General features: G+C 46.0%; 1 protein-coding gene across 1 annotated transcript; it reads left to right on the top strand.

Annotated features, from left to right (window-relative positions):
* The first annotated feature begins 6,844 nt into the window (after positions 1-6,844).
* On the top strand, positions 6,845-11,639 carry L1td1 (LINE1 type transposase domain containing 1). The gene is made up of 2 exons (XM_034502136.2): positions 6,845-7,812; positions 9,740-11,639. Exons 1-2 carry the CDS (start codon positions 6,904-6,906, stop codon positions 11,330-11,332), a joined length of 2,502 nt encoding a protein of 833 aa, XP_034358027.1. The 5' UTR covers positions 6,845-6,903; the 3' UTR covers positions 11,333-11,639.
* The last annotated feature ends 943 nt before the right edge of the window (positions 11,640-12,582 follow it).

Genomic DNA, 12,582 nt, shown 5'->3' with positions numbered 1-12,582 from the left:
GTACTCCTGCCTTCAGAGTAGCTGGAGGTCCGCAGGTGATGCCACCATCCCGGAAGGAGTTAATCTTTGATCTGAGACCTGAGGATGGAACAAAGTCAGCTTTGAAAGAAGTGCGGAAGAACAGATTGGTGGTGTAACTCAGTTGGAAAGCTCTTACCGTGCACACACAGGGTTTGTCCCCTAAGCCCTGACCCCCGCGCTCCACTCACGGGTCTGTACTCCCCCATCTAGGGAAGTGGAGAAGACCAGGAATTTGGAGTTAGCTACATGTAGAATTACAAGTTGATTTTTCACAAAACACGACCTGGGAAAAGAAGTCACAGAGAGACAGCTAGTGCAAAGGCCCTGGAGCAGAAGGGTGAGGGTGAGACAGATTCTCAGAGGTGTCGGAAGGTCGTCTACCTCATCAACTGACCCTTGGAGAGGGGTTCCAGAGAGACTTCAAGAGTGACAGGGAGAGAGGTTCTGCACCTAAGCGCTTAGGGTCGCCTATGTGGCGACCAGAACCTAAAGTCAGGACAGGGGTGTGTACGATCCCCGACTGGTTAGCGTGAGGCCAGAGAGCAGCGTTGGGGCAATTTTATTTATTTATTTATTTATTTATTTATTTATTTATTTTTAAAATTTGCGCCCTAACTGGCCCCTAGCATGTGTGGCTCATGGGCCTGGGCCACCACGCCCCACTGAGTTTCGGGAGGAAGGCTGGGGAAGCCATGGCGAGGGGGGTTGGGCCTAGAAACCTGCAAACTTCGCCGGGGGAGGGGAGGAGTCTGCACGAGACCCAGCGAGTCTCTCCTGCGGTCAGACGCTCGGCCCTGCTCTGGTTGGCGCGTGTGACCTCCGGGGTGCTCCTCGTGGCTCCCAGGTAAGGCTGCTCAGGGCTAAGCCCCGGATGTCCCTGTGTTCCTCACCCTGCTCTGCCTGGCCAGCCCCGGGGTGGGGAGTGAGAATTGCTCCTGCACCCGGACAAAGTGGGGAACAGTGAGACATCGGGGCGGGAGCTGCTCGAAGGCGGAGGTGAGTTTAGCGGCCGCCGCAGGCAGAGCTTTGCTAAGAGCTTGGGGAACCCCGGCTTCCAGACCCTTTCCAGCCTCCACCATCGAACGCTTTCCTCTGTCTTTGACTGGGAAGGAGTTTCCATCAGTTTCTTCACAAAGGTCCTGTTAATGTACACTCCTACATAGGGCAGAAACCACTGCCATTGCCCTCGGAACCTCCCTTTGCCTTCTTGACTTTAGATCCGGGATGTTCGTTCCCTCGCTGCCTTCTCTCTACCCCCCACCCCAGTGTCCCTGTTGGTAATTTGCGGATACTGTTTAAGCACATTTAAGGACATCTACTGATGATGGGCATGTGGATTTCGACGTAAGTCACAGCTTGACTCCTGCGCTACGCACTTAATTCCAGGTGCTGAGAGACGCGACTGTAGGTGGACAGACCAATCTTGACCTGAGGAGAGCTGGTTCCTTCCTGGGAAAGGCACAGATTTGGGTAAGCTGCAGAGTGTGCTCGCGGGGCACGGAGAAGGTCCCTCTGGAATGTGACAGAGGTGTCTTGGATTGAATTGGGGATGGGTGTTGCCTGTAATCCACGGAGGGTTCTTAACCTAGTGTCAAGAATGTTTGAGAGCATTGGCCATCACAAGAATCATTTAAATTGAAGCATAAAACAAGTCGGGCCTTGAACCTAGTGCTAGGAGACCGAGGTACGTGGATCTGTGAGTTCGACGCCAGCCTGAACTACATAGTGAGGTCCAGGATAGCCAGAGCTATATAGAGAGACGGTCTCAGGTAAACAGATAAATAAAAAATAACAGAAAATATAGGTAGCTTAGGCATATGGTCCCAACTACTTTGAGGCTTGGGGCAAAAGGCTCTCTTGAATGCTCTCTGGGACGGCTTTCGTGAGACCCTGTCTCAAACGTTAAACAAGTATGTGAGAGGGGGTTTTTTGTTTTGTTTTCCATCCAAGATCCTATATAGTCCGAGGTATAGGGACTATATAGGTATAGTCCCTAAGCTTTCTGGTAAGGCGCAGAACTGAGCCACGTTGACACATTTTATGTCAGCTTTGGCGGCGGCCATTCAAGCTGTGGTTGGAAAACTGATGAGCTGTTTTGTGTTGTGGTTTGCTGTTGGCTTCTTTTGGGAGCTGGTGGAGCTGCAAATCGCTGGTCTCAGCCTCCCAACTGCTGGGATCACATTGCACAGCAGCTTGATTTGCATTTTAAATAGTTTGGGGGTGGGGTGTGTGTGTCCTGTACAGTAGAAAACCTAAGGCTGAGAACCACGGAAAATCTAGCTGAGCCTACCAACCCAGGCCCTGGGGGGAGGGAAGTCCGCGACTTCCTGACTCTGGGGGTGGGAGGTGAGCCTTCTTAGATTTGCATTTCCTTGTCCTTTGCCTAGTCCCCCGTTGTCTACTCGGTCCCCTTTTCAAATGTTTATTAGCTCACTGCATTTTCAAAATAGCAACTTGTATGGGTCCCCTCCCTCAGGATTGTGGATTAGCTCCTCCCCCACTGCCTTAGAGGTTTAGGCTCTTTGTGGCTGCAAGAGGGTAGTGCACTGCATAGCGTGTGCCCTGGAGCCTACTTGCTATACTGCAGGATGAAAAAAAAAAAATCCCTCATCTTGTATCTGATTTGGTTTGATAAAGTGCTTTTGAGGGAATCTCACAGAGCCCACGAGGTCCTCCTAGTCGTGTGGCCAAGGATGACTCCCATCTCCTCTGACCCACCTCCCAAGTGGTGAGATTAAAGGTTTGGGCCACCCACCCAGGCTGTTTGTTGACTTGCTTGCTTGTTTTGAGAAAGGGTGGGTGCTTTGAATACCTGATGTGAAATCAAAGATAGTCTTGAACTCCTAATCCGGCCGATTGCCCTGGAATGGCGTGCACCCCACCATACCCTACATGCTGGACAGCTGCAAGCCTTCAACCTTTAGACTCCAGAGAGGAGTTAGTCAGTGCTGTGGACAACAGCTTCTAAGCTCCTGTTCTAACCTACCTCTTCCACCCTACCTCAGCCATTCCAAGAACTTTTTTTTTTTTTTTTGGTTTTTTCCAAGACAGGGTTTCTCTGTGTAGCCCTGGCTGGCCTGGAACTCACTCTGTAGACCAGGCTGGCCTGGAACTCAGAAATCCGCCTGCCTCTGCCTCCCAAGTGTTGGGATTAAAGGTGTGTGCCACCACCGCCTGGCATTCCAACAACTTGAAGTGCTCCCCAATTTTCCATTATGGTACCTCACCCAGGAGTCCAATAGTGGAGGGGGTGGGGGTGGGGTTCCTGCTAAGTCAGTCACCCATAAGTTCTATCGGGCAACTGATAGCAATTCCAGTACTGGTTTTCAATTTTTGATATTGAGTCAAATGTGATAACGTGGGTCTAATCCCAGCACATGCATGGGAGGGTGGGGCAGGATTACTGATAGTAGGTCTTGTCCAGCCTGAACTACATGATAAGTTCCAGGGAAGCCTGGGATTCAGAGTGAGAACATTTTCTCAAACAAACACAGAAAACTAAATTACCAAAACCTGAGATCTGTTATTTATTTGGATCAAACCAGCACTTATTTTAAGACAAGCTCTTGTGGCAGAGATTGGCCTTGTGCCTTCAGCCTCATCCTTGCTGGGGTGACAGCTATGGCCTGCCTCAAAAGATTTCTCCACTTTTTCTTTTAAGCTTTTAGTTTTGATTTCACCTGTGAGTGCATTTCGCCTGTGTCTAGGAGTGTACTGAGAGTGTCTTGTGGTGCCTGAGGAGACTGGAAAAGGGTATCAGATACTCCCTGGAACTGGAGTCAGACTTGTTATCGTGTCACATGGTTCCTGAACCCAGAGCAGCCGGTGCTCTTAACTGTCTTTCCAGGAGCCTGCTTGTTTGTTTGTCTGTTGATTTATTTGGAGACAGGGGTCTTAGTGTCTTCCAGATTGGCCTCCAAGTTTAGCCAAGGCCTCCCTCCTACCTTCAAGGCGCCTCCTACCTTCAACTTTCAAGGCAAGCAACATAAGTGGTTTCCCATAGTTGAGAGGATAGATGGGTATCTGATTTGTTTCTGAGACAAGGACTAGCCAAAAAGCCCTGGGTAGGCTGGCCCCGGCTCTGTATGCCACCTTGGCTTCAACTCCAATTCAGGCTCACACACCACCCTGCCTTTATTTAATTTTGATGTCCTTGCAAAAGCCATAGCTCTTATCTTAGAGGAAATACAAGAGAGTTTGTTATGGAGCCACTTTGAGTGTTCGTGGTCCAGGCACACAGATTTAGGTTACCGAAAATTCCATAGTCCAGCATGGAAGCAGTTTCTTTCATAGAATTTTATAATCTTATAGAACAAGGAAAATCATAAATCAAGGTGAATTTAAAGTACGCTGGGCACAGCAGGTAGACTGGACCAGCCAGTCTGGGGAAGCATTTCTGCAGGCCCAGGATGTGTCTGACATCCTTTTGGGTTCGTGGATGCTCAGTGTTGTGGTCAGCTGAATTAATAGGTTCTTAAAGGTTCTTATCTATTAGTCACAAGACACGGGGGCAGTCAAGGAATGGTGTTCTCAGCTAGAACTAGCTCAAGATAAGATGATTAACCTCTGGACCTGCAGCATTCCAGTGTCACCAGCACTGCAGATCAGCTCTGACAGCCTCTGCAGACACCGAGTCGTCCTGGGAACTCTCAAGTGCGTCCATCAGGTGTAGAAGAATGGCCTCGAGTTCTGTTTGTCCTTCTTTCTCAAGTTCAGTTCTATTTCATATATTCTTTTGTAGCTTCTCAATATATATATAAACTCTATAGGTGCTGGAAATGTGGTACATTTTCTGTTTAACATTCTAAAAGTTACAGGCTTGGTTTTGCTATGCTGGAGGTCAGAACCTAAGGCCTTGAAAATGCTGGATATGTGTTCTTTTGTTTTTGTTTTTTGTTTGTTTGTTTTTTGAGACAAGGTTTCTCTGTGTAGCCCTAGCTGTCCTGGAACTCACTCTGTAGACCAGGCTGGCCTCGGGTGTCTGTCTCTGCCTCCCAAATGCTGGGATTAAAGGTGTGTGCCACCACTGCCCAGCTAAAAAAGGCTTTTTTCTTTTTAAACCATCAGTGGGAGTATTCCACCCTCTCCCCCTCACACCATCCTTATTAAATGTTGAAATGGCTTGTCAGGAACCCACAGTCTAAGGTTATATTTTGTTTTTTTGAGATTGGATTTCTCTGTTTAGCCTTGGCTGTCCTGCTCTGTAGACCAGGTTGGCCTCCAACGCCCAGAGATCCTCTTGCCTCTGGGATCAAAGGCGTGCGGGCACCACTGCCTGGCTAGTCTAAGGGCCTATAAGTACAGATTGAGGCTGTGGGAGGAGAAAGGGAAATGGGATTATTTTCACTCCCCCAGGAAGTATGTAACATTTTTTACTATGGAAAAAGAATAGTGTTCTTAGGTCAACCTCAAAACTTTTGTTTGTGGCACGCATACCTTTTTTTTTATTTTTTATTTATTTATTTATTTATTTATTTTGACAGTTTTTCTGTATAGGTCTGGCTGTCCTGGAACTCTGTAGGCTAGGCTGGCCTCAAACTCAGAAATCTGCCTCCCAAGTGCTGAGATTAAAGACGTGCTCTACCACCGCCCCCTTTTTATCTTTCAATTTTTTTAAATTTATTTTTGTTATATCTCATTGTATATGTGAGTGTGAAGTCAGAGGACAGTTTGTAAAATAGATTCTGTCCTTTCATGTCCTTCAAAACTCAAATCAGTAGGCACCATCCTACTGAGACATCTCACCAGCTTTCTTTTTAAAGACAAGGTCTCATTGTGTAGCTTTGTAGTCGAGGCTGACCTTGAACTCACAGAGATTCACCTACCTTTACCTCTGGAGTGCTGGGATTGAAGGCGTGAGCCACCATGCCAGGCTGGCCAGTTCTTTTTTTTTGTTGTTGTTGTTGTTGTTTTGTTTTTCGAGACAGGGTTTCTATGTATAGCCCTGGCTGTCCTGGAACTCACTCTGTAGACCAGGCTGGCCTCGAACTCAGAATCCACCTGCCTCTGCCTCCCAAGATCTCGGATTAAAGGCGTGTGCTAGTTCTCTTTTTCACATTGTTTTTTTGGAACTATGTGTTAGCATTCTGTCTAAACTCCACCCCCACAGTTACCTGGCAACAGCCAGGTAGGCCTTGCCCACTATAAAAGGGGCTGCTTGCCCCTCCTCTCTCTTAACCTCTTGATCTCTTGATCCCTCTGTCACTTACCCCTTCTCACACACACACACACCCCCACTTGCTCATGGCCGGCCTCTACTTCTCTACTCTCTCCCTCTCTCTGCCTTTCTCTACCTCTTCTACCCTCTTAACTCCCCTCCCCATGTCCTGAATAAACTCTATTCTATGGTATACCTTCCTGTGGCTGGTCCCTCAGGGGGAAGGGATGCCTCAGCATGGTTCTGCAGAGGCACCCCCTTCCCCCATGTCTCACCACACCTCCACAGGACATATCCCATATCTTTTTATAAACACATCACTATGTCTGTGCGCTGTGTTACCCAGCTGCTTTACTTCTGAGATGAGAGTTTCACTATGCTGCCTACCTTACCACCAACTCCCGGGCCCCTACCTTCGTCTCCTAATTAGATGGAATTATAGGCATGCCCAACTCTCAATGAGTTTTAGTCATCGTGCATAAATTGTGAGTTCTGACTTTCCCTTGTGATCATATCCATGTGCACATCACAGTAATGACCCCATATAATAAAGGTTTATGAAGTACACATAGCAAAGTGTTTAGCCTGCTTATTCTTGCCAAGTTTCTCAGTAAGTACATTTTCATTTGTTTATATTTCAGATGACTTTTTTTTTTTTCTTTTAGGAGTTTGAACGTCTGAAGCTCTCTTCGAGAGAAGGTGCACTCAGTGTTAGTGTATCCACCATGTCAGGTGTGCAATCCAAAGCTGCCAGGCTTCAAAGGGAGCAGAAGGAAAAGCTGTCAGTAGACAGGGAGAAGAAAATGGCCACATCTCTGTGTTTAGAGCACAATGAAGTACCGGCATCCATGATGAAGCAGTTTAATGCTTTATTGGAAATGCAAGAGGCGATGTTTGCAGAGATGAGAGAAACCTATAAAAATGATATAAAGGAAATGCTGTTAAAACGTACAGCACCTTGGGTGAAGCATTTGGAAGAGCGGGTAGGCCAGCAAGAAGGAGATGCAGTCTCAGAAAGGCCAAAGCTAGGAGAGAAAGTGGAAGAGGAAAGTTCTGGAACAGACGAAGATCTGACTGTGAGAAGAAAGGAGAAGAGTAAGCTGGGTAGGAGGCAGGACACAGCTAAACAACTCAACGGCAACCATGTGGTGAAACCATCACTAGAGAGAGCGGGAGAAGTCCTGCCTGGTGAACGCGGCAGGTGTAGAGAGAGCAGGGGCCTTGTAGACTTTCTAGCAGGGGAGAACATGAACGCGGATGAGAAACCTGCCAGAAAACCCGGCTGTCAGAATGAAGAGAACCGTCTAAAGGACCCCAAAGAGAACCCGCCGGAAGAGGGAGCCGGCGCCACGCTGCGGCTGGCTGCTGACTTCTCCGCAGCTACGCTGGACATCAGCAGGCAGTGGGGCCAAGTCTTCCGCCTTCTCAAAGAAAAGGACTTGGAGCCTGAGCTGCAGTGCTCGGTGAAGTTGGCATTTAAGTGTGATGGTGAGGCAAAGATCTTCTCAGACCTTCACAGCCTCCGGCAATTTACCAGCAGAAAGCCTTTTCTGAAAGAGTTACTGAAAGATGTGTTCCCGCAAAGTGAGACGAGAAATGAAGGAGGAAGGAGAAACGAGCTTCAAGAAAGATTGGTGAGCACATAGAATGTGGAACTTGGGTGTGAGTGGGTTTTGTAGAGTAGGTGTAATCTAAGACAATCCCTTAAGAAGAAGCACAATGTGGAAATTCTAATATTAGCCCTTTTAAGTTGGAAGCAAGAGTTGCAAGAGGTGAGCGGGGAATTAAGGTTTGCTTGACAGGAATTACAGAGACCGATAGGAAAACATTTAGGAGTGTTAAAATTTAAGGATAAACACTAAGCGTATCTTTTAATTCATTAAAAGTGGACAAATGAGTGGGTACAACAAAAGCTTTGGCAGCGGGAAGAGCGGTGGAACTATCAGGTGTGAATAGCTGGGATAAGGTTTCTTTCTGAAAAATATTTCATCACGTGGAAGGGGGTTTTGCCTGTATGTACCGCGGTGCATCATGGGCGTGCCTTGACTGGCGTCCTCAGGAGCCACCTGAAAAAAAAACGTCAGCTCCCCCTGGAGCCACCCCATGTGGGTGTTGGGAACTGAAAGAGCTGACCAGTCAGCCATCTCTGGAGCCATCACGCTTGGCTTTCATCCTCCCCCTGACGTCACTGCTGTCAACGTCCAGTGTCTCACTTAACCCTCACTTAAGCTAAAGGCGTCTTTCTAGTTATTGACCGTTCTGGTTTCCTCCCTTGTACAGTGTTCAAGCGTTTCATTCATTTGCCTTACATGGTTAATCGATTCACAAATCATTGTAGGTTGATATTTAGAGGTAGCATGGGCTACAGATATTTTCACAGACACGGGGTCTTTTGTGTAGCCCAGGTTGACCTCGTGCTTATTTTTCTTCTGTCTCAGACTCCTGCCTGCTGGAATTGCAGGTTCGTACAACACCTGCTCTGGTGTCTGTCTGTCTGTCTGTCTGTCTCTCTCTCTCTTTTTTTTTTCCTGGTACATTTTGATTTCTTCTAGAGGGGTACCTATCATGTGCTTGCTAGAGGGACCACTGCATGAACATCTAAGAAACCCCATAGCTGGGTCCCCTTAGCCGTAGGACTTTATGGGTAATCTGACTGGTGAATGCCAAAATCTGCGGTTTTGGTTTGCATCTTCCCATTACATTAGTAAGGCTCTGCTTATTTTATTTCTATGTCCTTGTTGAGCTTTTAGGTTTCCTGTCTTTTTTTTTTTTTTTTTTTTTTTTTTTTTTTTTTTTTTTTTGTCTTTTTATTGATTTAAAAGAACTCTTGTGGAGAATGATACTCCTTTCTACTGTATAAAGTATTGTTTTCTAGTTCATGGTTTTTCTAAAATTTTTAAGGTAAATTTTGTGTTATGATTTTGTTTTTCATATTGAGGTCTTTATTTAACACACCTGGAATTGGTGCCACCTTGTGAAAGGTTGGGCTCCAACCTCAGTGACCAGTTTATTTTGTGTTTGTTTGTTTGTTTGTGTTGATTAAGGCTCTCATTTAGTCCAGGCTGGCCTCCACTTCCCAACCTAACACCTCTAACTCTGAAAAGCTGGGATGACAGGCACACATCACTATGCCTATCTATTGGTCTTAGAAATGGAGGGCTGGCCTGGCCTTAATTCCCAATACCATATAAATCAGTCATTTCTATGAATGTTGGCAGAGCCTGAGGCATGAAGAGTGACATGAATTTGAAGCTAGCCTAGCCTGGACTATTAGTGTCACTATCTCATTAAAAAAAAGAAACAGAAAAAAAGAAAAGGAAAGGAAGAAAGAAAGAAAGACAGAATCTTTTTGGGGACCCATCTCTTTGCAAATAGATGGTAGGTCTACTAGCACCAACTGTGCCAGCATCACCTACCATGTACAAGGCCCTGACTTTGACCTTCAGCTATAGGAGAAAATATTTACAGATATTTGCTTATTGTGTACTAAATTTAGAGGATAAAACAGACGTTTTAACTCACTGGAAAACGTGGCTTAAATAACTTTTTTTAAACATCTAGGGTAAAACTCTAGGAGACACGAAGCATGAAGCTAGAAGACTAGCAAGTAACAGTCTGAGCTTCCCATTCATCAAAGAGGTAAAAGTCGCTAGCCCAGAGGTGAAGACTTACGAAAAAGAAACACTGGACCAGAAGGATAAAGAAACTCTCAAGAAGCAAGATAGGGAAGAAGAAATCTCAGAGATACAGGGAGAAGAAACTTCAGAGGGAGAGGACTCAGAGTTGGAGGAGGAAGAGGATTCAGAGTCAGAAGAGGAGGAAGAGGATTCAGAGTCAGAAGAGGAAGAAGAGGATTCAGAATCAGAAGAGGAGGGAGAAGACTCAGGGGAGGAGGAAGAAGCCTCTGTTCGAAATGAAGCTCTGGGTTCAACCTTTCAGGGTCTTGCTGTGGCAGAAGAGCATGGTGGTGAGAAAATCACCAGGACTGCTGAGGAGATTGGTTTAATTAGTTTGGTAGTAGATTCTGAATCAGAGGAAGAAGTGAACAGAAAAACGTCTTCCCAGACTAAGAAAAAGGAGACCTTCCATGGACTTAAAGAACTTTCTTTTAGTTACCTGGTTTGGGATTCTAAGGAAAAAAGGCTGGTGAGATGGCAGGAGGGAGGAGCAGCTGCTGTGTCCAGTCAAAGGACTGGGGTACCTTGTCTAACCTTATATTTGGGTTCTCCATCAGAGTTTCTAGGGGCAGGTAGAGATGGTCCTAAAAACCGTTCCTGTACAAAGTTGAGTGCTCTGTCACAAGCCACTCCACTTTTAGTGAACATAGAAAAAGGGAAGTTCAAGCCACTGCAAATGGAGGAGCTAGTGGCCAAAGAAGCAGACTTGGTCCATGAAACTGAAGAAAACTTTAGAAGAGGCGTGCTCAGTGTTATCAGACAGATGCAAAGGGAGGTCGAAAATATCAAAAACCTTTACGTTTTCGATGTCCTAAAGATGAAAAGTTCAATGGATGAACTGAATTCCTTAGCGTGCACGATTGAAGCAAGGGTGAACGAACAGGAAGATGCTGTGGAGGGATTGACCAAGGAGAGAGTGCAGTTGGCCAAGGAGATCATTGATAAAGAAAGGCTAAGAGAGAGGGAGGATAGATTGCGAGGCTCCAACATCCGAGTGATAGGAATTCCAGAGAAGGAAAACTGGGAGAATGGAGCGGTAGACATAATTAAGGAAGTACTTGAAGAGAACTTTTCTGAGCTTGAAGACCAGAATCTGGAGTTCATCAGTGCTCACCGAATCCCCAATTCAGTGGATGAACACAGACTCACACCTAGACACATCTTGGTGAAGTTTTGGAATGCTGGTGATAAGCAGAGAATCCTAAAAGCTTCCAGAGCAAAAAAAGAGATAACCTACAGAGGGTCCAAGATCAGATTGACAGCTGACTTATCACCTGGTACTATAGATGCAAGGAGTCAGTGGTCCGATATCATAAAAATTCTGCAAGAGGAAGGCTTTCAACCGAGAATCCTTTATCCTGCCAAACTGGCATTCGATTTTAAAGGTAAAACCAAGGTATTTTTTGATATTGAAGAGCTCAAGAAGTTTATCTCTGATATACCCTATTTGAAAAAACTGTTGAACAGTATACATTAGCAATCTGGAGTGCTCTCTGTCCACCAAAATACACCTAAAACCAAGTAGAGTTGGACAGTGCACCATCACCTTTCTGTCCTGAAGGGTGGACAGCTGGCTTTTTCCCCCTAGGGAAAGGGGCAGGGGAATCAGCATCACTCCCTGAATGTTGGTTGAGTTTAGACAGCGTAGGCAGCTTTTCAGTGACTACCTTGGTAAGGAGACATCTTGTCAGTGTGACCACACAGGGAAAAATACTAGAGGCCACAGTGGGATGGGAAAGGACACAGTAAGTTAGAAGAGACTGCCAGGCTGATTGACTCAACGCATTATGTTACTTTATTATTTGCCATTATATATTAAAGCTTGAAGTTTGAGTTTGTCATTTGTTTACTTAATATCCCTACTCAGTATTCTCAAGGGTCCCTTGCTGTTAACTGTATACTGTCTAATAGCTTCTACATCGTATTGTGTCAACCCATCCATTAATGGAGTCTTAACATGTGACCGTGTGTGCATTGATAGTCCTTTCTTTGAAGTCAGTCTTTAGTGAGGAGACACTGAAGAAACTCAGGAGAAGAAAATAGAATGTTTTGTCTTGTTTTGCAATGGTCTCCAGTAGCCCAAATTGTCCTGAACTCCTCCATGTAGCTAGGGCTAGCCTCCTGCTTCAGCCTGCCAAGTGCTGAAGTTGTTTTGGGAAGACGCCATGCAATGAAAATTGTGTCTAATCCTGGGGTAAGTTAGGACAACTGAGCAAGCCCTGACACCTCTGTGAGGTTGGGGAGTCTACAGAAGACAATGCCAGGCACCCCTGGTTTTATTATTTTCCTATGCTGGGGGTAGAACCAAAGGCCACTAGCTCTCTTGCTGTGTCCTTCTCACTCAGTCCTGATGTGAATGTCAGATGTAAAGTGGGCACACTCATCCTTGACTGCTTCCTCATGTCTTTAAAAGGTTGTTTATTTTACGTGTATGGACGTTAAGTCTGCATTTATGTTTGTGTACCACATGCCCTCAGATGCCCTGGGACTGGGATTACTGATGATTGACTGCAAGCCACCTGTTAGGTGCTGGGACTTGATTTGCTTTGAGAGACTGATAGGAAATTACCTCCATGCTTGCTTTTAGATGTATCACCATAACAGATTACCACTAACTTGAAGGTTAGTAACAAATTTAGGAGCCAAAGAGATGGCTTAGTGGTTAAGAGCGCTTGGATGCTCTTCCAAAAGAGCTGGATTTATTCCTAGCACTCACATGGCAATTCG

This window comes from Arvicanthis niloticus, chromosome 5, assembly GCF_011762505.2.
Source record: "Arvicanthis niloticus isolate mArvNil1 chromosome 5, mArvNil1.pat.X, whole genome shotgun sequence".
NCBI lineage: Eukaryota > Metazoa > Chordata > Mammalia > Rodentia > Muridae > Arvicanthis > Arvicanthis niloticus.
The sequence above is the reverse complement of the archived record's forward strand: the minus strand, read 5'-3'. Positions and strand labels throughout refer to the sequence as shown.

Excerpts from the sequence above, each read along its gene's own strand:
- L1td1 (XM_034502136.2), top strand. The coding sequence starts at position 6,904 with ATGTCAGGTGTGCAATCCAAAGCTGCCAGGCTTCAAAGGGAGCAGAAG. Across the intron at positions 7,813-9,739 it reads ACGAGCTTCAAGAAAGATTG|GGTAAAACTCTAGGAGACAC; the intron begins GTGAGCACATAG and ends TTAAACATCTAG.